General features: G+C 45.7%; 2 protein-coding genes across 3 annotated transcripts in view; one reads left to right on the top strand and one right to left on the bottom strand.

The window, feature by feature from the left end:
* Positions 1 to 26047, top strand: part of CSK (C-terminal Src kinase) — a 624490-nt gene that overhangs the window by 141176 nt on the left and 457267 nt on the right. The gene's annotated exons all lie outside the window — the stretch shown is intronic.
* LOC147729057 (uncharacterized) lies at positions 1128 to 2027 on the bottom strand. Its single transcript, XM_086959787.1, has one exon. The coding sequence runs from the start codon at positions 2025 to 2027 to the stop codon at positions 1128 to 1130; it is 900 nt and encodes a 299-aa protein (XP_086815913.1).

The raw sequence follows: 26047 nt of genomic DNA, 5'->3' as shown, positions 1-26047 counted from the left end.
ATTGAAAATGAAGTAATTGTTACTCATACATTCCCATATCATGTCCAGCAGCATGTTAGTATGTGACAAAAATGAAACCGATCGGTTTCTAAGATAAAATTTGCATGCTTCTACCCCCAATTCCTGAGGAATGCTGGTGTACAAGCTGGCAACATCAAAACTTACCAGCCAGTACTCAGGACTCCATACAAGGTCCTTGATAATACCCAAGAAATCTGAGGAGTCCCTAACATAGGATGGCAGACTGGTTACAAAGGGCTGAAGGAAGTGGTCTATGTATCTGCTAGTGTTCTCATACAGGCTACCAACCGAAGAGACGATCGGTCTGCCCGGAGGTTCCTGAAGGTTTTTGTGCACCTTGGGGAGCAAATATAAAGCGGGCATTTTGGGATATTTCACATAGAGGTAAGAAAACTCTTCATCCTCAATTAGACCCCTTGCTTTCCAATCCCGCAATTTATCCCCATATATATTTTTTGACATATTATAGTCCTCTTTGTTTGCTCTGGCATAGTTACGTTCATCGGACAACTGTGCCATGCCTTCTTTCAGGTACATATCAATGGGCCAGACCACAACATTCCCACCTTTGTCGCTATTCTTGATAACCACGTCTGCCCAATTCTCCATTTCCTTTAAGGCAAAATACTGTTTTTTGTTAAGGTTCCAAATCATTTTAGGCTTTACCTTGTCCATATGTCTCATTTCGTGTATCATTCCCTTTTCAAAACTGTCAATGTAGCTGTTGGCAATTTGTGGAACAAACACCGATCTTGGTTTAAAACCACTGCCACTACTCATGCTCACCGAGTCCTCAGTACTAACTAGATTAAACAAGGCATCATCATGTACATCTTCACAACCTGCCAGTAATTGAACTGATTGCAGCAATTCTGCATCATTCACAGTTAGTGTACTGGGTTTCTCAGTCATGCCCTCCTTTCTAATTCGAGGTTTATTCGCAAACCATTTCTTAAGTTTTAATTTGCGTGTGAAACAAAAAAGATCAATGCGGGCATTGGTAAAATTAAAATTAGACGTAGGACAAAAGGAAAGCCCCCTCGACAGTACCTCAATTTGTGCAGGTGTTAGAGTACGGGAAGAAAGATTTACCACGGTCTTGGAGTTTACTTCCGCGCCGCCTTGCCTCGAGTCACCACTCCTACTGGGCTTGAGACCGCGTCGACGGATTTGCTGCCTCTTCCGCGTCCTCCTCTGCCTCCTCTTCCACGCCCTTTTGACGGGGTGCCTGTCTGACGTTCCTTGGTCATCAGGGCTACTTCCTTTAAAATTCGGTCTTTTGCTGGAATCACTTCCACTGTGTCTGAGATGTCACTTTCAATTGATTCCGTGTCATCCACCATTACTGATTCCGCCGAAGTTGTCGCACCCTCATTAGGTACCGTTGGCTTTTTTCCGGGCGTGGTATTCTTCTTAGTATTCACTTTCTTAGTGGCATTTCTTATTTCATCATATCGCTTAGCAAAGGTTAGGATTTGGCCTTTGCTATAGTCAACCTCGTCACGATGAAATTTACGCTGTTTCTTCTCTTTAATTTCTTCCTCAATTTTATCAAGGCGCTTGTGCATTTTATCCATTTCCGTGGTGAATTCGCTCTCCGTATATTTGCCTTTTATTTTGGTGATTAGTTCTTCATTCTCCGTGTTAAGTTTGACACACTCTTTTTCAGCATTCTTTATTAACATCTTTAGCATGTTAACCGAGCAGACGTGATTATTGTCCATCCACTCGCTGATTAACTCTGGGTCAGGGTTTTGGAATGTGGGTATGATAAAGATCCTCAAACCGCGCGGTATCCTGTCGCACTCAAGATACTTGGTTAAGGCAGCCGCCTCCCACCAGCGCGATTGCTCGCGTTTGAGGTTCTTCCATAACGTGTCCCACAACACTTTCAGTTCATTAACTTGTTTGCCAGGTGGTCTGGTATCATCCCCCACACTGGGTTCCGATGATGTGAAAAGTTTCGCTGCTGCTTCAGCTCTCCTACTGTTTCTTGATTCTGCCATATTATTTGACACAACACAACCAGCCGGTCTCGTGTTGCTTACACCGCTCTTTTCCGTCAAGCACTGCTGAGCTGGCTGATCGGACAATCCGGGTATGGGCGGGAACCTTTCCAATGTTCAATTCACAAAAACTCCAATCCAATCTGATCCCAGATATCGGAGTAATCTTGTAGCGAAAATACGTGAAGTTCAAAGGGTTTCGCTGAAATTGTATCACCTTAGGTTCCCGAGTCTCGTACAGCCACAGAGCAGGCGGGCAAAAGCTTATTTTGAAATATAAACACACACAGGTTTGGCGTGCTTAAGCCGTCTTCCACGGCGGGCTCTCGACGGGGAACGCCAACCTCTATAATTCAACACACTCCTGGTTGCAGCACTTCATCAATCGAAAAACCAGAGTCGGAGCCCAAATCAGATGCAGTGTTGTCAAGTTTATTCGGCAAGGGAAACACCCAACGCGTTTCGTGATCCGCTGATCACTTTCTCACGGGTGGAGTTTACCTGGGTCAACATTCATTTAAAGCAACATAGTGTTTTAGGATTTTGCACACGTGATCATAGACATAGAAAAAATAATAAATAAACAACTCATAGCTATGTCGGCAAATTTAGAGACATTATTTCAAGTGAAAATTTGTATCACATCCAGGAAAAACGGATACATATAAAGGCCATAATAATAGTGTGCAGTTCCCCTGGACATTACACAGTTTAAGACTATTTTGCAAACTGAAACCAGGTAATTTCATATGCGCCAAAGTTGGCCAGCCCCATTGTGCAGTACCATGTTACACATTCACATCAGTACTTATGATGGGTTAATCAAAGGTCGTGTTGCCCCAGTGGGCAAATTCAGTCCATTACACAACATATATATATATATATATATACACTTTTATTAGAAGGTTGCAATACAGTACATCGCTGGCCGTATCATCCCACATAGCCTTGTCATAACAATGCAAAGCACATTCCATGCAATAGCAATGACAACATATTTAGTCATTATCTACAGCGTCCACCATATCCTGTTATGTATGCATCTGTAAACATACCCAGTATAATTCCTACTTTCATTTTTCCATTCAGGGAAGACATCCCCCCCCCCCCCCCCCCCCCCCCCCGAACATATCCGATTGTTATACAGCTCTAACCGGATACATCTGGAATATGGTGCCATACCCGGACTATACTGCACCAACATGTGACATAGTACAACATTTTAACGATCAAACATGTCAACTTCCCTCCCTCCGTAGGCTCAGCGAAGAAGAAATTATGCAGTCATATACATAGTCCAGTTCAGTATGTTGTCCTTTAGTTTTATACATACATTTGTATGCCGGCCTCCAGCAACACCTTATTTCATTCCACAGGGCCCCAGCATCTCTCCTTTTCTGCACATCCATGCTCCATCAGATCACACTCTAGGTACAATACTCCTGTATTTCTATAGCGCCAAGCTTCTCCATCAGCATATTCCATTCCATAGATATAGGCGTCTTATGTAATCCACGCTGCTCCTCCCTTTTCAATTCCACCCCTTCAGCTCTGCCCCACCTCATTAATTCTTCATACCAATCTTTCAGTGCCGGCGGCCTAGCAGCTTACCATTTCATGGTAATGTTACGTTTGGCCAGTATGCGCGCCAAGTTATTAAATTTAGTGGCCCGTTACCTTTCTTCCCTTTGGGACCCAGCCCTAGCAAACAGTATTCCAGACTGTTGTCATTCCTCACTGGAATCTCACATATTGCCACCCAGTAGTGCCAGGGGCATGGACAGTTCCACAGCATGTGTGCCAAATCTGCTGCCTGCAGCTGGCAGCACGGGCATATATCTGATATATCTGGGAACATGGCTTTCAGCTTACACGGTATCAGATAGGCGTGGTGCAGGAGCATAAGTTGTATGAACTTGAATTTCGGGTTTCTCAACACCTTTCTGGGATATTCTACCAGTGCATTCCATTCCTTGTCACTGAGCGCCCTGCCTATGTCTATTTCCCACTTATTTCGGAGAGTCTGTAGAGACCCTGCTGCCACTGTTCAGATGCCTTTGTATAGCCATCTCGTAAGGTGTCGACCATTACCCATCAGATGTTGCATTGTTATCAGTGTATGTGTGTCTGGTTCTACCCCCCAGTTGCCCATTTAGTGCGGACATAGTGGGATAAACTTGCGTGTAAGAGGAACAGAGTGTCAGGTGCTCCATGTTCCCGTACGAACACATCGTGTGGCATCAGAGTACCCTCCCTAAAGAGATCTCCCACTGTGGTGACACCCACGTCTTCCCATATTCTTGTCCTCCGCATATTAATCCTGTCCATCTGAGTGGGAATCCCCAGGAGAGGTATAGTGAGGGCATATGGAGTCGCCGACCTGGTGTATCAAAGAGAATGTCTCCAGTATAGCAATGCAATTTTTAAAAGATGTGGCTTCATCGGTGGACTTTTGCTGTTAGGCAACAGAAGTGTATGTACTTCACCCCTTTGCCATTCTAAGTGTGTTATGTCTATTTCATGCAAATTCTGCCCCGCCAGCCAATATGCCAACCATTGCAGCTGACTTCATAGCAGTAGGCTTTTAGATCAGGGACCTCTATTACCCCTTGTTTAGTGTCTAGGTATAGTTTTGTGAGTCTTATCCGCCGCCCACTCTAGCCCCAGATCAGTTCGATCAGTAGAGAGGAAAGCAACTGAAATGTCTTTGACGGCACCATTATGGGCAAATTAGTGAAAAAATACAACTGTCTAGAGAGCACCACCATTTTGGAAATTGCCACTTTGCCTGCCACAGATATGGGCAAGGTACCCCAGAAAGTTATTTGGGACCTGAGGGAGGTGATCGAATGATTCAGGTTGCCCTCTAGGAGGTCTGCTACATCCCTATATATATTGATTCCTAGGTATTTGAAGGTGTTAGATGCTATCTGAAATGACCAGTCCCCAAAAGCCAGCGCACCAGTACATTCCACTTCTGTAAAATAATAAACATACAATATGTTTTCATTGATAGATAGCCCCGACAGTGTTTGAAATGCATCAAAGACCGAAGGTACAGGCTCACAACCATTGTCCAAGTCCTAAATCATCTGCATACGCAGATACAATATGTGTAGTGGGACCCAACGCTATTCCTCTGTGACCCGCAGTAGCGAGCAGGGGCTCTAATGCTAGTATAAACAGCGGGGGCGACAGTGGGCATCCCTGTCTGGTGCTTCGTGCAACCACATATTGTCTCGAGATGTGCCTGCCTGTTCTCGCTCGTGCCGTAGGTTCTTTATACAGCAACAACACCCATTTAATGTATTCTTCAGGAATGCCATATTTAGACCGAGCATAAAACATACATTCTCATTGCAGGGAATCGAAGGCCTGGCGAAGATCCAACGAGATACAACCTATTGCACCAGTACGCTGTAGGGTATGAGCCATTATGTGATGCAGCCACCGGATATTAAGGCCGTGTTCCTGCCTGGGACAAACCCGCACTGGTCGTTGTGCACCAACTGCGGTATGTATTGGCCAAGCCGTACCGCTAGTATCTTGCTCAGTATTTTATAATTTACGTTTAGTAGTGAGAGGGGCCTATACCCTGTACTATTCCGTCCCGGCTTGAACAGTGAAACCACCGTGGCCTACAACGTAGTATGTGGGAGGGTGCCTACTTCTAAGGACGAGTGATAGTCGCTGTAAGTGAGGCACCAACAGATCAGCAAACGCTGCATAAAATTCCACTGGCAGTCCGTCTCCACCTGGTGATTTATTACAGGGCAAGCTATGGATCGCCTTCTTAATTTCTATCGCAGTCACTGGGAGTCCAAGCTCTTCCTTATGTGCCTGCAGCAATTGAGGGAGATGCAGATCGCCAAAAAAAGTATCAAGTTCCGCCCCCCCTTATGTCATCCGGTCTTGTATATAAAGTCTCATAATATTCTCGAAAGGCCTCATTTATAACAAGATGCGTACCCACCAGGTCACCTCTCGCATTCTTAATCTCCAATATGGGGACAACCGGTGGGGTGTCCTTAATAATCCTAGTCAGTAATGGCCCCTCTGTCCGCTACTGTGGGCTGTTTCTGCACATATAGCAGATAGTCCAGCACTCTCAGCTCCTCCCAACAGTTCAGCGTAACATATCTAAGCTTCCGGCAGTTATGTGCCTCGTCTGATGCAGCCATCTGCTCTAACCTTCCTAAAGTGTTTTCAATGTCTGTAATCTGGGTAACAAGGCTATGTCTCATCCCCACTCTTGTGCCAATCACTACTCCTCTCCGTACAGTCTTAAATGCATACCACTCTGTGTGGAGAAAGCTATATCTGCATTTGCTGAGAAATAATTATCTATAGCAGTAGCTAGTGTTGTTTTGAAAACCGAGTCTTCTAACAGCTGTGGTTGAAGCCTCCACGTCAGCACCGGAGTCTGTATTTTGCCCCATTGCAGTGTAATCTCCACTGGGTTATGATTGGATTGCGTGGAGTCGCTGACTGCATCCACCAACGTGGCAGAGCAACAGATCCTGTCAATGCAGGTGTGTAGTTTGTGCATTGGGGAGTAGAATGAATATTCCCCGTCTCTCGGGTGCATTGCCCTCCATGCGTCCACCATCCCCCAACCATGTCCCCAGCTTCGTAGTACTCCCGCAAGTTTCTTACTGATAGTTATGCAATGGCGGGTACGACCTGTCCAGATCAGTATCTAGCCCTGCATTAAAATCACCCCCTATCACCCATGGATATCCCTCCCAGTCTACCAGCAACATGTTCAATACTTCCCAGAATTTGTCCTGCTCCGTGTAAACACTCCCCAATACAATGTGTTCCCCATCAAGTAACCCATGTATTAGCACATATCTGCCTTCCTTATCAATCTTGTGCTCTATTAGTTTAAAGGGTGTGCCATTACGAATCCTAATCGCAACCCCTAGAGTGAAGGCCGAATATGATGTGAAGAATAATTTTCTCCTCCACTTCCTGTTTAGCTTCACTGCCTCATCATGGTTTAAATGCTCTCCTGTAGAAACGCATGTTCACTTTCCGACTATTCAATTGGGCTAATAGTCTGTCTTTTCTGGATGAAGCCGAGGCCTCGGACATTATAGGAGTTGTATTTATAAGTATCTGGGTGCGCCATCTGGCCTTATGCTAGGTGGCCACCCAGTGCCACAGGAACAACTGAGCCTGAACAGAGACATATTAGCTAACACTGAGCCCATAAAGACAATAAAATACCCCACTACTCGGGTCCCCCTATGAACTGGAGAGGACTAAACCTGAATTAACAGTTCAACTAGAACTCCACTGCAATCGTACCACAGAGCAGTCGCCAAGGGGGGGGAGGCAACCGCCACAGTTGTACCCCTCATCCACTTTGGTCGTGTATCCTACCTGCAACACTCCACCACAAACCCATTATACACCAATGCAATGACATACATAACCTATTGCAATAACAGCAGATCAAGTCACTTCGGCACTGCATTATATGATACCACTCAGGAAAAAGAAGTTTAAGCACTATTCGGCTTCTCACGTTGGACCTTATGCGTCTAGGGCCCACTCCTACACTTTCCCTGTGGAGCCAGTATCTGGCCCACCTCAGGCTACCCAGAGATCCCCGGTGCTGGGGTGGCACCTGCCCAACTGGTTGAGTTATACAATGCCAGGCATGCCATCTTCGAGCCACTGATTCCCTCTGGCGTGCCCTTGGGGCTGCATGAACCCTGCTGGATTGCCGCCAATGGGTTCGTCCTTGACGCCAGCGGGGCCTTCATGGTTGATTATTGGATCCAGAAGAATGCCATCACGTGTTCCTCCATCCGGCACTGTCTCCGGCGCCGACAGCACTCTCCAGGCCATGCCACCCCCTGGACTTTTCTCCACTTGACAGTCTCTACTATCCTGAGGGCGTAGATGAAGAAGAAGTATATGGACCTCTGTAGAGGACCCTGATGAGAATTATTAGTACGAAGGGCTGGGTTCTGCCAGCTGTTTGGACCTCTCCAGAGACTCTGGTATGTCGTCCCCTCCAAGCCAGGCCCCAGAGGAAGGCCCACCCTTTGCTGCTGTGGTCTGCAGGGCGCCAGAGGTCCTCAACCTATAGCCGCCTGTTGTGGAGACGAAGTTATGTCTAGACAGAGGTGCTTCAACCTGGGGCAGGCGCCCTTAATGAAGCCCTCGTCAACATTCTCCTAAGGACCTGGGCGAAACCTTGCACAGGTGCTCCTGTGCATAGAATGATTGCCCGTCAGTACCGTCCCTCCCCAGAAGACTCCGCTTTCCTCTCCCAGCTCCCCTCCCAAGAGAGCCTGTCGGTACAGGCCTCAACCGCTAAAGTCAACCCAAGCATGTTGCCTACCACTTCACTGGATAGGGAATGCAGGAAGCTGGAAGTGATTTTTCTCTTCCACCAATTTTGCCTTGTGATCAGTGATCACCGCATGCCGCTTGTGCCAATATTCAAATGTGTTGTGAGATTCGGTAAAGCAACTGCTTCTCATGCTGCCAGAGGAGGGCTGTGCCAGCAAGGGATGCAGCAAAGTTTGCCCTATGCCTAATGGTCAGCCACAACATCATGCGAGTGGGTGCTTCAGAATTGCGCAGAAGGGATATGTCCTATATTTTTGTGGACTCCCCTAAGTCGTTGCCACTATCCCAGGTATGGCTGACCACGAACCATCTCACCATACTCTGTCAGGAAGTGCGGGCGCTTTTGGTCAAATGAAACATTGAGAGGGTGCCTGTGCCAGAATTAGTGTATAAGGAAACAAGGGCCACCCTACTCACATGGAACCAGGGTATAAATTATGTAACCTGTGGACCAATGCGTATAATAAACAATAATGAACAGCACAATGGTAATAATCAAGGGCAAATGGATATCGGAGAGAGAAAAAGACCTTATACTACGAGATACTTATAAATTCAATTTATTTATGTAAATATGTTTTCACATTGTTCAAAAATCAAGTGCATAGTATCTCAAGTGAACATAAAACCTACATATCATTTTTTTTTACACTTAGTGGCACTTTGTGCTGTTGATTGTTTATTATACGCATTTATCCTCAGGAACTAATGTTGCTGGTTACATGTGCCAAAATTAGGGCATGGTGGTTATTCCTGCAATTTTATTGTGCCGAAGAAGAATGAATGCCACTAGCTTATCCTAGATCTGCACCCTCTCAATGCCTTTTGTGCAGGAAGAGAAGTTCAAGATGTTCACGTAGGCTCAGGTACTGTCTTCCCTAAATCCTGGAGATTGGATGTGGCGTTGGTTTTTCCGAGCATTTAATCATCTCTGTTCTACCTGTGGTTTATGGTGGACCACCAACAATTTCGGACCACCAACAATTTCAGTTTGCAATATTCCCCTTCGGCCTACCTAGTACCCTCGGGTGCTTACGAAAGTGATGCCGGTGGCTGCAGACCATTTAAGGAGGTTAGGGATTCCAGTCTTCCCCTACCTTGACTGGCCGCTGAAGGTGGGCTCACCACAGGCAGTTTTCTCCTACCTTCAGACTACTGCAAACCTATTGCATTCACTCATGGTCACTCTCAACATGCTGAAGTCACAACTGACTCCTTCTCATATGCTTCTTTTGAACAGAGCAATTCTGGACATAGTGCAAGTCCATGCCTCTCCTTCTGAGCGCAAGTCTCTGATATTCCGGCTGTACTACCGATGTTTCAGCCTATATCCTGAATTTTGGGGAGTCTGACTCGGACTACTGGGTCTCATTGTCATCTGTAGGTAAAACGTGCCCAATGGCAACTCTTCAGTAGGTTCTTAAGTTCCAGTGGGCGCAGCATCGGGGAATCTTATCAACCTGGTCCAGATATCGAAGGGAACTGAAGAAGACCTTCAGTGGTGACTGATGAACTGGGTCTACAGCAGATCCTAGATGTGTTTCTCACCTGGGAGAAGTGGAAATCATGGGGATACTGGTCTCCAGCAGAGTCCTAGCTTCACATCAGTCTGTTGGAGCGGAGAGCAATCTGCTTGTCATTGAAAGCCATACCTCCCTCCTTCCATCCTTCAAGGGGAGGCTGATTCAGGTGTTCACAGACAAAACCACCACCGTGTGATATTGCTGTAAACCGGATGGTTTGTCGTCGTGGACGCTGTGCCTGGAGGCTCTACGTCTCTGGACTTGGCTAGAGCGCCAGGACCTCTTCCTGGTTGTTCAGCACCTGACTGGCCCTTTAAGCGCCAGGGCTGACAAGCTCATCTACCAGTGCTTAGCGGACCACGAGTGACCTCTGCATCTGAAGGTCATGCAAGGTATGTCCTGAGAATGGGGGGGGGCCTTGGCTAGATCTGTTCGCCACCACAGAGAACACACAATGTCTGCACTTTAGTGTGCTGGAGTTTCCAAGTCGACTCTCGCACAGAGACGCATTCTGCCTCGGGTGGAACTTGGGGCTCCTATATGCCTGTCTGCTGATACAACTACCTCCTAAAGTTCTCAAGAAGATCAGGGCAGACTTGGCCCAAGTCATTCTAGTGGCGCAGGATTGAGCTTGGAGGGTATGATATCCAGAACTCCGGACCATGAGCTTTGTTCTTCTAATCACCTGTCCCTTTGGGATGAACTCCTGTTGCAGCAACAGGGCAGGGTTCTGTACCCAACCCTGTACACTCTACACCCTCATGCGTGTAGATAGTGACAACAGTTGACCCTCTTAGACCTCCCTTCCGAAGTTTGTGATTCAATTTTGGCAGCCTGGTTTCCTACTAAGGCCATCTATGCCTACCTTGTGGATAAGTTTGTGACTTGTATGTATGTATGTAAATGTATTGGCATTTATATAGCGCACTACTTACCCGTAGGGTCCCAAGGCGCTTCGACCGCTGCGAAACCCTTCCTGGCTTCCCTGAGAGATGGTCCCTTAATGGGTATCTCCAGGGTGAGACCAGGCATCCCCGGCGGTCTGGTGGGGCCGTTAGTGAAGATGAGGCAAGCTAATGCCCAGAGTTGCCGAGTGTGATCGCTGATCAGAGTGGGCACCGAGGCGAGAGAATTATCGAGTCCGCTGACCCTGGTCCAGAAACCTGCCGCCGCCGGGAATCGAACCCTGGTCCCGGGCCGTCCTCTGCTCTCGGGTCTGCCGCCTCGGTGTTCATCCCGCCAGGTAGATCGCCTCTCTGCACCTTTATTAGAAGTTTTGTTATTTGCTCTTTCGCTGGCCCAGCACAGCCTTGCCCTGGGCACTATTAAAGGTTATTTGTCAGCCATCTCTGCTTTCCTGCAGTTGCTGGGCCAACCCTCCCAGTTTGTCACCTATTGTGAACCTGTTTTTTGAAGGGCCTGCAACACCTGCTTCTGCCTGCCCCATTTGTTATACCCCAAGGGAATCTTAATCTGGTTGTAATTTACCTGATGTGTACCTTTTTGAGCCACCACACACTGATCACCTGAAGCTCCTGATTATCAAAGCTGTCTTTATGGTGGCCATTTCATCAGCCAGGAGGACCATTGAGCTTCTTGCTCTGTCGGTCCATCCTTCATACACCAATTTCATACCGGGTGAACTTGTCCTCCTGAATAAGTGGCTCTTTTTTTTTTCATTTATGGTTGCAGCCTTTCATTTGGCAAGAGCATCACTGTGATTGCTTTCTATGCTCCTCACCATCCTTCCAAGAAGGAGGTGAGACTTCATCTCTTGGACGCTAAGATCGCTCTCTCCTTCTACATTGATCAGACCAAAAACCTCAGGGTAGACAGTTGGCTCTTTGAGTTTGCCAGAGCAAAGAAGGGAAAGACTGTGTAGAAATGGACCATCTCCAGATGGACTATGCTCTGCCTCAAGATCTCCTATGCCCTGGCGAAAAAGCAACTCCCCCTGATGGCTGGTGGATCCATTACATCAGGGCCAAGGCCACCCCTACTGTGTTCGCTCATGGAGTACATGACCTAAACATCTGCCAAGCTGCCATGTTATGTTATGTTAAAAGGTTTCTAAAGCGCTCGAATACCCATGGGTGCCATGTGGGTGTATCTCCGCCAATTTAGAGTACTACAGCTTGGTCAGTCCGTCAAAATGAGCATTAAGCCGGTTCGATTTTCTAGAACTTTTTGTTCTAAGCGGGTTTGTAGTACCACCTCCGGGATGCCATTGCTTTGAGGTATCTATTTCAAGGTGAGGAATCTACAGCTATATGTCTCTATTAGATGAACAAGTTGCGTATCTCTGGTAATGCCTTCTGTGGTAGTGGCACTATCTAACTGCAGATTACTCACCTACACTCCCATCCTTCCTGCTCTGCAAACTGGGCACTTTAGCCACAAGATCCTGCTAGATATTCCACACTGGTCAACAATTGACTTTGGCTCTGCGTTTTTGGCACTAAAATAGCCAAAAAACAACCTGTCAGTGCGCCGGGTTGACACCACTATGGGCACCGCAAAGTCTGTTCTGGCGCAGATAAGGCAGAGCTGGAAAACTAACACCGCATACAGGTACTGCTCCGGATCCAGTCTGATACCTGGGAAGATGAGGATCGAAGCTTTACCAGATAAGGTGTTATTGAAGGTAACTTGGTCCTCTGGGTCAAAAAACGATATCTCCAAGGTGAGGTTGTGGTTTCAGTTGTCTTTTATTCCAACATATTAGAACCACCCCTTTGCCAACATGTGTTTTGTCTAATGCTGGTCCAGTCACTGATGACTTTGTCAGGGTTTTGTATCTGCAATAAAGCCTTATTCTTTTCAGGCGAAGTTTCATTATTATTTCTTCTATCCATCACCTGGGTCAGATGACCCTAGAATTTCACTAAAGAGTGTGATTCGGACCAATTAAAATTGTGCAGAGATGTTGGTGTCTAATCCACTGGTGAATAGTTCATATTGATGTGGTGCCTCATGTTTGTGAATAGGTGACAGTTTTTGTGGTGTATTCTCTTTAACGATAGTAATATAGTGCTATTTTAGAAATGTAAATCCAAACGTGAGTTAGGGACTGCTGAGGGAGGGACGGAAGATGGGATAGCATATTCACTCGATCTGACTTGACCTTAGTGCACATGTTCAGATCAGAAACTTCCACATTATGATTCAAATTTATTCTGTGGAAGATGACAATTTTATTAGATTGCAGAAAGGTACATGCTAGCTCCTGAGTGCACAAGGTAACCGTATTGCGACAGTCGCTTGGATGCTGGTGAGACTGTGGCACTCATACTTTTAGATTTGAGTGCCGCTTTTGACACAGTATCCCACACTGTGCTATTGCAAGCCCTATGATCCATTGGCGTGGTCGGGCCTGCTTTGAAATGGTTGGTGGGTTTTTTGTTGGACCGTTCGTACCAGGTCTTCTCCTCGGCTGCGACTTCCAAAACCCCTGCATCCCCCTCCTCTTTCCTTAGCCCTTTATTATTTAATATTTATGTGAAAACTCTGGCGGATATTGCAGCTGAGGCGGGGCTGTCGATCTTTTCCTACGCTGACGACACCCAAATAATCTTCTCCCTTTCTGTTGAAGGAGCGTCCAAACCCTCATCTCTTCAAACAGGGTTACGTAAAATTGCATAGTGGTGGATGCAAGCCAATTCACTAAAGCTTAACTGGAAGAAGACCAAGGTTTTGATACTGGGGAATAATAAAGAGCTTTTGGGTCCCCAACACTGGCCACCTGAACTGGGCGCCCTTCCTCATCCTACCCACCAAGCCCGTAATCTGGGTGTCATTATGGATGACCAGCTTTCCATGAAACACCAGGTGGTAAAGGTGGCTGCAACCTGCTTCTGCATCCTTAGATGGCTCAGGAAAATGTTGTGGATGTGCCAGTCTCTTCTCATAGAACTGTAGTCCAGGCCCTTGTCACCTCTCGCTTGGACTATGGCAACATCCTCTTTCTAGGAGCCAATAAGGATGTGATACATAAGTTGCAGGTTGTACAAAATGCCTCAGCCCGCCTGCTTTGCCGCATTCCAAGGACGGATTCTATCTTAAGCGCTCTACGTGAATTTCACTGGCTTAAAGTTGAGAACCGCATCAAATTTAAAACTTTAACCTATATGTTAAAGATTAAAACTGGCAAGGCCCCGGAATACTTGACACTATTGCCCACCAATATGTCCCGTCACGTCCCCTTCGCTCATCCACTAAAGTTAAATTTACGATTCCTAGGCACAGATTGTCACGTATGGGTGGCAGATCCTTTTCTTGCCTGGGCCCGGTTTGTGGAAAAACCTCCCTCTGTCATTAAGGAAAGAGAACATCTTTACCCACTTTCGTAAGTCATTGAAAACTTGGCTGTTCTATCAATAGATTTTTTCCTTTTCTCTCTTTGGTCTCTGTCAGGCGGTGCCGGTAAACGCTTGGGTAGCTGTGCCCCTTATAAAATCGAAATAACATAACATAGCAGCCATCTTACCATATATTCTTACTTATTGTTGCAAGTACATGGTGTGGTGGTGATCTGTAACAAATAGGTGTGTCGTCAGGTCACCAGTCTCTAGTCGTCGTGCCAGAAAATGTAAATCAATTACTGCCAATATTATTTTGTATTTATATATACAGAATTGGGATAAGTAGTTATCCCCATAAACTCGACATCATGAGTTAGGAGTATGGGATACTCCAACTGTTAGGGTTTGGATACACATATATATTCAGATTGCTTGTGGTAATGCCATTTTAATTGAATATCGTGAGTGGTTAGGTGACCGCACAGTTATAATAGTCGGTGTATCTAGGAAACTTCTGTTATCAGTAATAGAACAGTCCTAACAAAAGGGAGCAAATTATTATATGTAACCCCACAGTCTTCCACAATTCAGTTAGTCAGTTTGATAAGGATCTTAATTGAGTTCTGGCGGTAGTGGACACAGCACAAAGTAATCTAGGTCCACAAAGGTAAGTTGAGGATATAGTAAAGTGATGCCACTTAGGGTGAACCTCCTAATTGCCGCATACTGATGTGACAACCTATGCATGTAGAAATTGTATTGGCATTTATATAGCGCACTACTTACCCGTAGGGTCCCAAGGCGCTTCGACCGCTGCGAAACCCTTCCTGGCTTCCCTGAGAGATGGTCCCTTAATGGGTATCTCCAGGGTGAGACCAGGCATCCCCGGCGGTCTGGTGGGGCCGTTAGTGAAGATGAGGCAAGCTAATGCCCAGAGTTGCCGAGTGTGATCGCTGATCAGAGTGGGCACCGAGGCGAGAGAATTATCGAGTCCGCTGACCCTGGTCCAGAAACCTGCCGCGCCGGGATTCGAACCCTGGTCCCGGGCCGTCCTCTGCTCTCGGGTCTGCCGCCTCTAACCAGTGAGCCACACTAATTCTGTCCTGGCCTGCAATATAGCATGTAATGTAATGTAATGTGTCTTGTAAAGCGCACTGCTGCCCTGAGGCATCGTGGCGCTGTAGACCGCTGGGGAACCCGTCCTGGCTATTCCTGTGAGATGGTCCCTACTGGGTATCTCCAAGGTGAAACCAGGCATCCCCGGCGAATGTTGGGGGCCGTTGTAGAGATGAGGCAAGCTAATGCCCAGAGTTGCCGAGTGTGATCCCTGGGTAGAGTAGGCACCGAGGCGAGAATTATCGAGTCCGCTGACCCTGGTTCACGACCCTGCGTCATGTCCTGTGACAATATTATGGTATCCAACCGCTCAAACATCCACAAATCAGGCGAATGGTTGGTATGGTACTAAAATAAGGTCCCATTGTAACGGACGCGACATGAGTCATCTTCGTTCTCAGAGACAAGGTGACAATAGCGTAACAGTCCATAAAGAGATATGACTTACTTGTAGAAGTTTGGTCTGAGATGTTTTTTATTCTTGTCGGGTCTGCAAAGTATGCGCGATCAGCGTGATGGTTGGCCGCCATCTTAATTCTGCTTTTATTTACTGTGAAAATAGATGATGCCCATCTCAAAGGTTGTGTATCCCATCTGTAGGTTTGAAACCGAGGCATTTATATTTTAATCTATTCTAATGTGAAAATTATCATCCACATCGTGATTCCTTGAACACCACACTATATTCAGTGATTGTAAATGAGTGTACATTATTGGAAATTACTATTTGCTCTACCAGCTCCTGCTGTTTATAATAGAAATGTCCAGTGTTATTAGTAAAGTGTCCCTCTCTTTGATATGGCTCAGTAGCGGCCATATTGGAACATGTGCCTATGAGATATGTATTGGCTACATTGGCGGCAACTCCTAATCCTGCACTCCTGGATCTTGAAAAATTCAGGGAATTCATAATTTGTGTAGCAAGCTCGTATCCAGTTTTTAGAATTTTATGGCTGGATTTCCATTAGAAGCTTACAAATATTCTTTCAATGAGTTTAAATTATTTTATATTTTTTTACTGAGTTTTATAAAGCGCAAACTTGACCCAGTATCTGGTGTCAGAGCGCTTTACATAGCACCAGTTGCGTTACATGAGGACACATTCATTTTTTGTTAGGCACAGGGCGATTAAGTGATTTGCCCAGAATCACACGATGTTCAGCGTCATTGCCGAGACACGTACCCGGTTCCCCAGATTCGAAGTAGACTGCCCAAGCAGTTAGGCCAACTCCTCCCATTAGATCACGGTCATCCTAGAATTGAGTCTCTGTACATTTCTAAGTCTGGGAAGCTAATTTTGTTTGTCCAAGCAGTTCTCACTGTGACACCTTCTAAATTTTGGGGAATATAACCGTACGTCCTTTTTGCTATGTGTTCCAACAGAAATGTTCCTAAATAAGTGTGGCCATTGGCATCAATGGGCAGTTATGTTCTATATTAGTATCTCAATTTATATAATCTCAAATTTTTGTCGTCAAGGTTTCATTAAATAAAAAGTGGGGGGGATTTTAACTTATCCTTGTCGGTGAAATCATAGTCCCTTTTGTCAGGTGAATGAGTGGTGGGGTCGGGAATTATATCCCATCGATATTCCTAATAAGAGGTCTGTAACTTCCAGAAAAGTGATCTAAGGATCCTACATGCTCACCAAATATTATCTATATAGTCATATGCATTTGGTCAGTTGGATAAGTAGTAGCGTTTGGGCATAATATCCCATCTCATGATTCCAATACAAGGTGTGTTAGGGACCATGAAAAAGTGCTTAAAGAAAGCCAGTAATCTCCAGAGAAATGGTATATAGATCCTATACTTTCACTAAACATCGGCTATATATACATATGCTTGACATTAGCCCTTTCATCACAGTAAGACAGCATATTCATTATCAGATTCACATAAATATAATAGTCATAGGCTAGATCTCGGAGCAGGAGTCATTGTACATTCCAGAAGCTATGCATTCATTGTTTATTATGGAGACTTATTTATGGTTATTAAGGCATTACAGTATTCCCAGTAGGTCCCGCTATGCCATCATTATCACCATAAACCCACTGCTGTGGGTCACCTTTTTTAATAAGTGATTGTTGCCCTCCTACTACTTTCTTTAGGGCAGGTTTGTATTAATCCCCTAGGGAGTAGTGCAATTTCCGGTCAATATTCAGTCCAAAGTCTACCAATTTGAGATGCAATATCCATATAGCTTCTCGTCATCTCATTTATAGTTCACGGTTACCACCCCTTTTATTTTGTTGGAACGTTTCTAAACCATGGAATTGAAATGTTCTATATTGAGTCTGTTTGTCACAAGTGAATGTATACAGAGCAAAGGGATACTTCAGATCTCCTTGTTTCACTGCTGTCAGAGGCTCCATTATCCTTTCTTTCATCATTCTAATGGTGCTGCCCACATATATTTTTTCGTATTTGCATATTAAGATGTATACAACAAAACAAGTGTTGTAATTGATGTGGGTGATGTGATATGTACGACTGTTGTACTTAAAACATGCAGTTTCCTTAGCAAGTCTACATAATGAGCAGTGACCACATTTGTAAGAACCTTTGCTCTGCTGTGTCAGCCAATCATATTTGATAGTGGTGCCCGGGTAGCTTGGACTGATAATTCCTTTGAGCATCTTTCCTCTCCAGAATGTGATGATGTCATTTTTGTTTGTGTATTGTGCATGAATCTTGTCTTCCCTCAAGAGGTACCAGTGTCTGTAAGTATTTTACTAACACTGCTGGTGTTGTTGCCATAAGGAAGTATTGGCCTAATCATCTCTGTGTCAGTTCTTGCCTTGGGTTTATTATAAGCAAGTGTCTTGGTTCTTTCAAGTTTCCTTCCTTTCCACGCAGTCCCTAACTCCTGTTTGGATGTACATTTCTAAAATAGCACTGTATTATCATTAAAGAGAATACACCACAAATACAGCCTCCTATTGACAAACACAAGGCACCACACCAATATGAAATATTCACCAGTGGTTAAACACCAAGCAGAGCCACCAGCAAATCTGCACGATTTTAATTAGTCCGAATCACACTTCTTGGTGAAATTCTAGGGTCATCTGACCCTGGTGATGGATAGGAGAAATAATAATGAAACTCCGCCTGAAAAGAATATGCCTTTATTATAGATAGAAAGCCCTGTTGAAGTTTGCTGTGACTGGAACAGTATTAGACGAAACATGTGTTGGTGAAGGGGTGTGCCTGATATGTTGGAATACAAGACAACTGAAACCACAACCTCACCTTGGATTTGTGTGTGCTTGGAGATATCGTTTTTTGCATATTCTGGACCCTGTCCATTTGAGAAGGAATGGATGGCTTCTTCTCCTCTTGAAGTACCAGATGATACATGAACTGTGGTTTGAACTAGATCATACACTCCCCATAAGAATAATGTGGTAGAGTGCACCTGTTAAACCTAGCCATTGCCTCAATTTTTCTTAATTCTTCCTCTGGGTCAGCTGAAACAGCGACTTTGTATTTGAGATTGAAGTTGCCTGCTGTCAACTTGTGGGTCAAGTTGTTATAGATTTGAAGTGAGTCATCTGCGGTACATCACTCTTTAAATTTCATGCTGCTATCGAGTACTTGTAAAATGTGAGCTCAGTTGTTCTGTACCCAGAAAATAAAGTGCTAAAAAATATCTTGTGTGTCAAATGTAAGGGGAAATGGTTTGCTTTTCTAATCAACAGATCCATAGAAACAAGCTGCCAGAGAAGGCATCAACTGATTTTTTTTTTTTTTTTATTTGTTTGTTTTTTGCTATGGGTAAGAAGTAGATAGTATACCCTTCTTTATTTCCAGGAGCCCGTAACCATATTTCTTGGAGGCATTTCACTTCTGCCTGATTACAAATTGCTGAAAACATGTCATCTAGTTTTGAGCCATGGGTAATGGCAGTCTGGGATATCCATAGGATACTGAAAGATAGTAGTTGCAGTTTAGAGGCAGTGTTTGGCTTGTTATATTTGTATAGGGGCTGCATTGTTGTGGAGAACAGTCTTAACCTGTGGCGCGAAATCCTCGGTGTTTTTGATGTGTCCCCCCTCAAGATTACAGAGAATGTTTATCCTGGTGAAAATGTTCCACGCTTTAAGAACAATGTAATTGAACACCATCAGTCTGATCTGTTAGTGTATGTTTGCAAGTAGGAGTCCTGTGGACCGGAGGTGTCTTGGTTGGTGGAAGAAAATGCGAGTCTTCAGGTAAATGGGCCTAAGTTTTCTAGTGCCATGAATGTGTGTGTTTTTAAGGAGTTTGTGACAAGCCTGTTTATGTATCAAGGGCCAGTGGAGCTCCCCGAGCTGTGGTGTGATGCGAGTTCTGTGTGGGAGGTTGAGGATGAGTTTTTCTGCAGACTTCTGGATGGTTTGTAGTCTTCTGATGAGAGGTTGCTTGGTGATCCTGGAATAGGGGGTGTTCCCGTAGTCTAACTTGCTGGTAATTAGGGCATGCGTGAAGGCTTTTCTAGAGTTGCTTGGGAGCAATTTGAAGATCTTCCTCCACATCTTCTGGGTATGGAAGAAGAAAGTAGTGACGGCGTTAATTTGTGTAGTCTTTTCCCGTTTTCTGTTGATTAGGAGTTTCCTGGCATGGGTGCTGTGTGGAGGTGTGGGTCTGAGTTCAACCAGACACCAGTTTGAATCCCAAGGTAATATGTTCTTTTTTTTCTAAAAAAAAATTCCAACAAGATTTTATTGGTTTGCAAGACACAGTCAAGACACATATACATTGTTCATTGTTCATGTCACATCCCCCACTTGTTATACGTTTTACACATAATCATTACTTTCTGGCATGCGTAACTTAACCTTCCAGTTTAACAGAACATTGTGAGTTGCGTTTAGTGGATATTTACAATCCCTGCGTGTTAATAGGTTCTTGTGGGTCAGGCTTCCGGTGTCAGTGTGCGTAATTGTTGCCAGGGCCATATTCGGTGAGTCCCTCATCCGCTCCCTTGTTTTAGTGTTGTTGGCTGCGGCGTGTTTGCCCCCCTACCGTTGTCCTGCCGGCTAGCTATCCGCTCGCTCACCAGCCCTTCCCACGCTCTGGCCCTATCTATTTTGCCTATAGCCCGGCTGGCTTCCCTTAGCAGTAAGCTGCCTTCCTCTCCTGCCCATTTCTCAAGTTCCTTTTTCCAGGATGTAATCCCAGGCCCTTTCTATCTTGTCCGTGTTGAGATTAAGACAGTCTGCTTGCATCCAGTTAGTGACTTTGGTCTTGCAGGTGGTGAAGATGGTTCTTGTGTTGAGGGTCTTGTCTGAGAGGGGGAGTATGTGCTGCATGTTTTCTGCATAGGAGAGTTTGTGGATGTTGGTAGGGCTGAGTAATGAACCTTGAGGCACTTCAGATGTGCTTGCAGGCTTTCTAGGTGTAAGGTTCCAGGCTGACAAATTGTATTCTATCCATTAAAGACCAGAAATAGCGGAGAGTGTGTCCTTGGTTGCCATTCTCATGCAAGCGCTTGATGAGGATGGGGTGAGAGACTGTGTCAAATGCTGTAGATAGGTCCAAAAGAATTAGGGCTGCTGTGTCTTCTCAGTCGATAATCCTGTGAATGTTGTTTGTGGGGGTGATTAGTGCGATTTCTGTACTGTGATTGGGCTTTAATCTGGACTGCGTGGTGTCAAGGAGCAAGTGGTGCTGGGTATGGTAGGCGAGAGATGGGTTTGTAGTTGGTGCAGGTCTGGAGCGTGTTTGTACAATAGGTCATATAAGTCTGTGGCATGTTTGTTGAGTACATGGGTTTTGAGGAGCGCGCAAGCGAGTATGGCTGGCTGTGTGGATGATGGTTGGTGACTGGTCTGTAGGTGGGGGGCTGGGTGCAGTTGGTGTGAGAGTGGTGGGTGTAGTTTGTGGGAGAGGGCATGAGTACTTGCAGGCAGTGCATGTGAACTCTCCTTCCATGTTGCTCAGCTGCAGTTTTTCAACTGAAAGTTTTGATGGTTGTGCATTCTTGGCTGCTTTAGCTGTGTAGCATTATTAGCCAAACAATGGTTCCTATCTGAAGTAAATTGTTTGTCCATTACAGAAATGTTTTTTTTAAATCCCGATTGATTCTCCCAGAATCTGCTTTCACTTTTTGGTTGCATAAGGAGTAAGTCACCTTAAGTCTCTATCATTGAAATCAATTGGCACCGCTGTTATTCTGCATACAACTTTGGACCAATCCCCATAGAGTGGTACCTAAAGTGTTGTGCTTTCCAGGGAAGGCACTATCTTACTTCTATAGCTTGAGCACTTAAATATTATCTTTCTACCTTCGTTTAGGAAAGCAAGTGAATGTTGTCTCTGCTCAGCTAACTTCTTAAGTCAGCTACTCACCAGTTATAATTTGAAAGCAGAATTCAACTTTGATTTAGCTGCTTTCAAAATGTCAGATGACATTCTAGATGATGGTAACACATTACTTGACCTTACAGCAGCCTTTGACGCAATTGATCATGTAAGACTCCGGGATGTGGTGGGGAACATAAGGAAATTCACAGATGAGAACCTGAAAGGGTTGGTCTCATTTGTATCTCAGCGGAGCAGATGGTGAAAGATGGGCTTGCGCAATTTAGGACCCTCTGTTAAGTTATTTGGTATCCTGCAAGTATTTATTTTTTTCCAGCATTTTCAACTTCCACATAGGACGAGCAAGGCTATAGCTGATAGTCTTGAGTTATCAGCCGTCAATATTCAGATGACGCTGAAATCTATATAAAGACCGTAACCTATGAACATATCATCATGCTGCAATACTGCCTCAAGACGATCTAACACCAGATGGCAAACAATCTCCTTATGAAAAATTAACAGTAACATGTAATTTATGCTCATCACTCCTCCACTTCAAAGCAGATTTGATATTACTCAACTGCATGAACTAAAACTTTTTTCTCAAGTATGTTTTTAAGGTAGGTGTGTGTTTGTGTGTGTTTGTGTGTGTTTGTTTTAGTTTTTTAACAGCCCATCTAATTGCCTGTCCTGACTAGCAATGCTGTTTTGGCAAGCAGCCACAAATTATCCATGGCTCCACTCTAAGCCAACCATTACTCCATAGCCATACTTGTCTCATCCTAGAGAGAAAAAAACACTTTACTCCCAACCTGAACGGTCTACATTGGCTTCTCTAGAACAGAGGATGAAATTTGTATCTGCCGCTTGACCTGCAAAGTTGACCATATGACAATCCCTCTTAACTAGCTAACACTCTGAGTGCCTCAGGAGGGCTTTGGGAGCCTGAGAAGCAAATCTTGGCCTTGGAAGTAGGAACTAGGTGTTACGCCTTCTTCCTTGTGCTGAAGGACTGAAGCCTTTTCCTATTTTAGATATTCTCCCTCAACGGTTTCCTGCAAAAGGGCCAAATTATGAGGCTCACGTTAGTCCAATTCCTGTCTTCCCTAGATTACAGACTAAATGGTGGTATTGGACCTTCAGAATGCTTATTTTAACATTCCTGCCCTGCAGGTACACAGGTGCTACTTGTGGCTCACAGTGGACCTGGAGCTTGTTCAGTTAGCGGTGCTACTTTTTGGCCTCATCAATGCTGCATGTGTGGAAGTGATGGCTGTGATCGCTACACACCTCCGGAGGTCGAGGGCACCAGTCTTCCCATACCTCAGTTACTGGCTGCTGAAGGTGGACTTGTCCCATACTGTTGTAAACCACCTCAAAACAACAGCGAACCTCCTCACTTCGTCAAGGTTAACTATCAACTTGCCAAAGTCGCACCTCCCTTTGTAGATGCTATTTTTCATCGGAACTATTCTCGATGCAGTTCACTTTCGTGCCTTTCCCCCTCAATAGAAAGTCCCGTAGAGTCTGGCTTTGATCCAGATGTTTCAGTCTCTGTCCTGGACCTCAGAGCGGATGCCTCTGAGGCAGCTGAGCTTGTTGCCTTCCTTCATCCTCCTGGTGATGCTTGGCAGATGACCCATGTGATCTATGCAGTCGGACCTCAAATTCCAGTGAGCATAAAATCGAGGAAATCTCTGACTGTATCTAGATTTTGAGGGAGACTGCAAGGATCTGCCATGGTGGATCACGGTAACACCACCGCCATGTGGTACGGTAGCAAGAATGTGAGATGGAGTCCTGGGTCCTGTGATGAAAGGTGCTGTGTTTCTGGAAGTGGTTGGACCGCCAAGGGATTTCTCTGGTGGTGAAACCCGTTCGAGGCATGTGGGCTGCTGAATTCATATCTGTGCATAGATCGCCGCCTAGTGTTGGGTCCGGATGATTGCACATTGTTGTCCTGGAAGAGTCTTCGAAGTATCACGAAATAGGTGGCTCCTCCCCTGGACTACAGTGCGCATTGGCATCCTCTCCATCCCAGATTGTTTTTTTCCGCCATTGGGTTCGGATGTATATTTACTAACTCAAGTTCGGAATCGGTAAAAAACTTCTTTTGGGCCAAAAGGCCTATAGATATTGTCTGTATTGTCTTTGCGATCGGTGCCGAGTACTTGTTCCAGCTCAATCCTCGAGCTGGGCGTTAGTGAATAGCCGCGTGGCTATTCAGCTCCAAAGGCCCGGTCGACGCCAGAGGCCTTATCGACGATCGTAATGGAACAAAGCCCATTCAAGAGGTGTCCCGTTTGCAACTCCAAGTATCCTCACATCGACGTCCACTCGGTGTGCAACAAGTGCCGGTCTCCGGATCACGATGAAGACAGCTGTATGGCTTGTTCTCAGTTCCGGTCCAAGAAAACTCTTCGCATTCGACGCGAGGTGCGGAAGGAAGCCCAGCACACAGCGCCTGACCCAGTGAATATCTTCGATGCTGAAGACAACGAAGGGGTCGAGCGGGACATTCAAGAGATCCAGTCGGATCCTGTGTCTGAGGTGGACTCCACTTATGACGCAGAGGAGGAGGAGATGGTCGAACATGTCTAAGTCGTCGACGAGGTAGGAGACGACGATGAGGCCTTTGGGGCCGTAGAAGATAGCTCGAGCGAGGAGCTAGGCCCGCCTGATGGTTTGGGGGCCGACACTAACACACTCGGTGAGGCTCGGGTCGAGGGATCGCCACAAGGCCTTACCCAAGATCAGACAAGATCAGATCAGACAAGTGGTCTACAGCCTTGCTTCACGGCCGGCTACGGACATTTCTAAAGAGCCATCGGTTGATCGATCGAAATCGAAACCAACAACATCGGTGACCACAAAACCGAAAGCACCAGAAACCAAACCGAAAGTGCAAGTAACTTTGATCGGATCGAAGGTTTCTGGGACGTCAGCTTAGACGCAACAAAAGAGTGCTATCGACCCGAAGAGGTCGCTGAAGAGTGTTGAGCCGAAATCCGGGGCGCCAAAGAAAAAGGTCATGGACATCGACCCAAAGACGTCGGCGCCAAAGACCGTTGACACAAATAAAGGACTCGAAGCGCAGGACGCTACCTATCCTAAGCGTCGACCCGACAAAGCCAAAGTCGGCAAGGACATTGAGCACAAAACACACCGTTGCTCAAAAGATCCCGTCGAGTCAACACAACCATCCGCCTCTTTTTCAAAGCAAGTGTCAGACTCGCTGCAGCGCATAAAAGAAAAGGCTATAGCTGTCGGACCGAAGACGGCTCCGCCACCGAAACCAGTCGGCGAAACTCCAAAGGCGTCGGCACCGATAAAGTTTATACTGCCGCCACCGCCTAAGGCGTTCGCCCCACACGCTGGCGTCGACCCGGCCAAGAAAGTGTCCATGGGGAAAAAGCCAGCAACTGCTGAAGTGGCCACAAAGCATCGACAGCCTCTCCAGGAAGACTATCCGAGGCAAATCATCGACGCTGAAACTGGTAGACTTTCAATTCACAAGCAAAAGATCGTCCCAGAACAACCAATGGAGTCGTATAAGATTCCATTAAAGAAAAAGAGGGATTCAGCAACGTCACCTCTTCTGTCTGAGCCTCTGCAACCATATGGACAAGAGCCTGGTTTTTCTTCACCCACACATTCAGATGCGGATGTAGAAGATGCTTACAATGAGGAATATAACTATCCTATCGACACTGATCCAGACGAACCCTGGACAGACGCTGTTGACCCAGGGGAGCCACAAACTGCCCCTGACAGCCATGTCTATGCTGTGAAGACATCACCAACAGAAGAAACCGCTGCGTTCAACGCACTTATTGAAAGGGCAGCAAAGAATCACGATGTCTAACTCCATACTGACCCTATTGAGGAGGATTTTTTATTTGACACCTTCTCAACCTCTGAAAGAACTGTTAAAATTCTGCCCATGCTAAAAGGTGTCCTAAAACACGCTGGAGACCTCTTTAAGGAGACCACACGGGCCAGAGTAGTAAACCCCAGGATTGAATAGAAATACAAGCCAGCACCTGGGGACCCTACGTATATCAAGGGACAGTTGCCATTGGACTCGCTAGTTGTTTCCAATACTCGTAAGAGAGCGAACTCGCAAACCACGGGTGATGCTCCTCCCCCTGACAAGGAGTCCAAAGTGCTAGAAGCATCAGGGAAAAGATTGGCGGCTCAAGCGGCCAATGTCTGGCGAATCTCCAACACACAGGCACTCTTAGCCAGATATGACAGGGCTCATTATGATACACTTGAAACCCTGTTGCAACACTTGCCAGATGAGTACAAAGAGGCAGCAGAAATGCTGATTCAGGAAAGCAAACTTATTTCCAATGCGTCTATTAAATGTGCACTAGACGTAGCAGACACTGCGGCCAGGGCGATTAATACCAGT

The sequence above is a fragment of the Lissotriton vulgaris genome, chromosome 2_2, assembly GCF_964263255.1.
Source record: "Lissotriton vulgaris chromosome 2_2, aLisVul1.2, whole genome shotgun sequence".
In the NCBI taxonomy this organism is placed as follows: domain Eukaryota; kingdom Metazoa; phylum Chordata; class Amphibia; order Caudata; family Salamandridae; genus Lissotriton; species Lissotriton vulgaris.
Note: the sequence above shows the minus strand (reverse complement) of the source record. Positions and strands in the feature narration are given on the sequence as shown.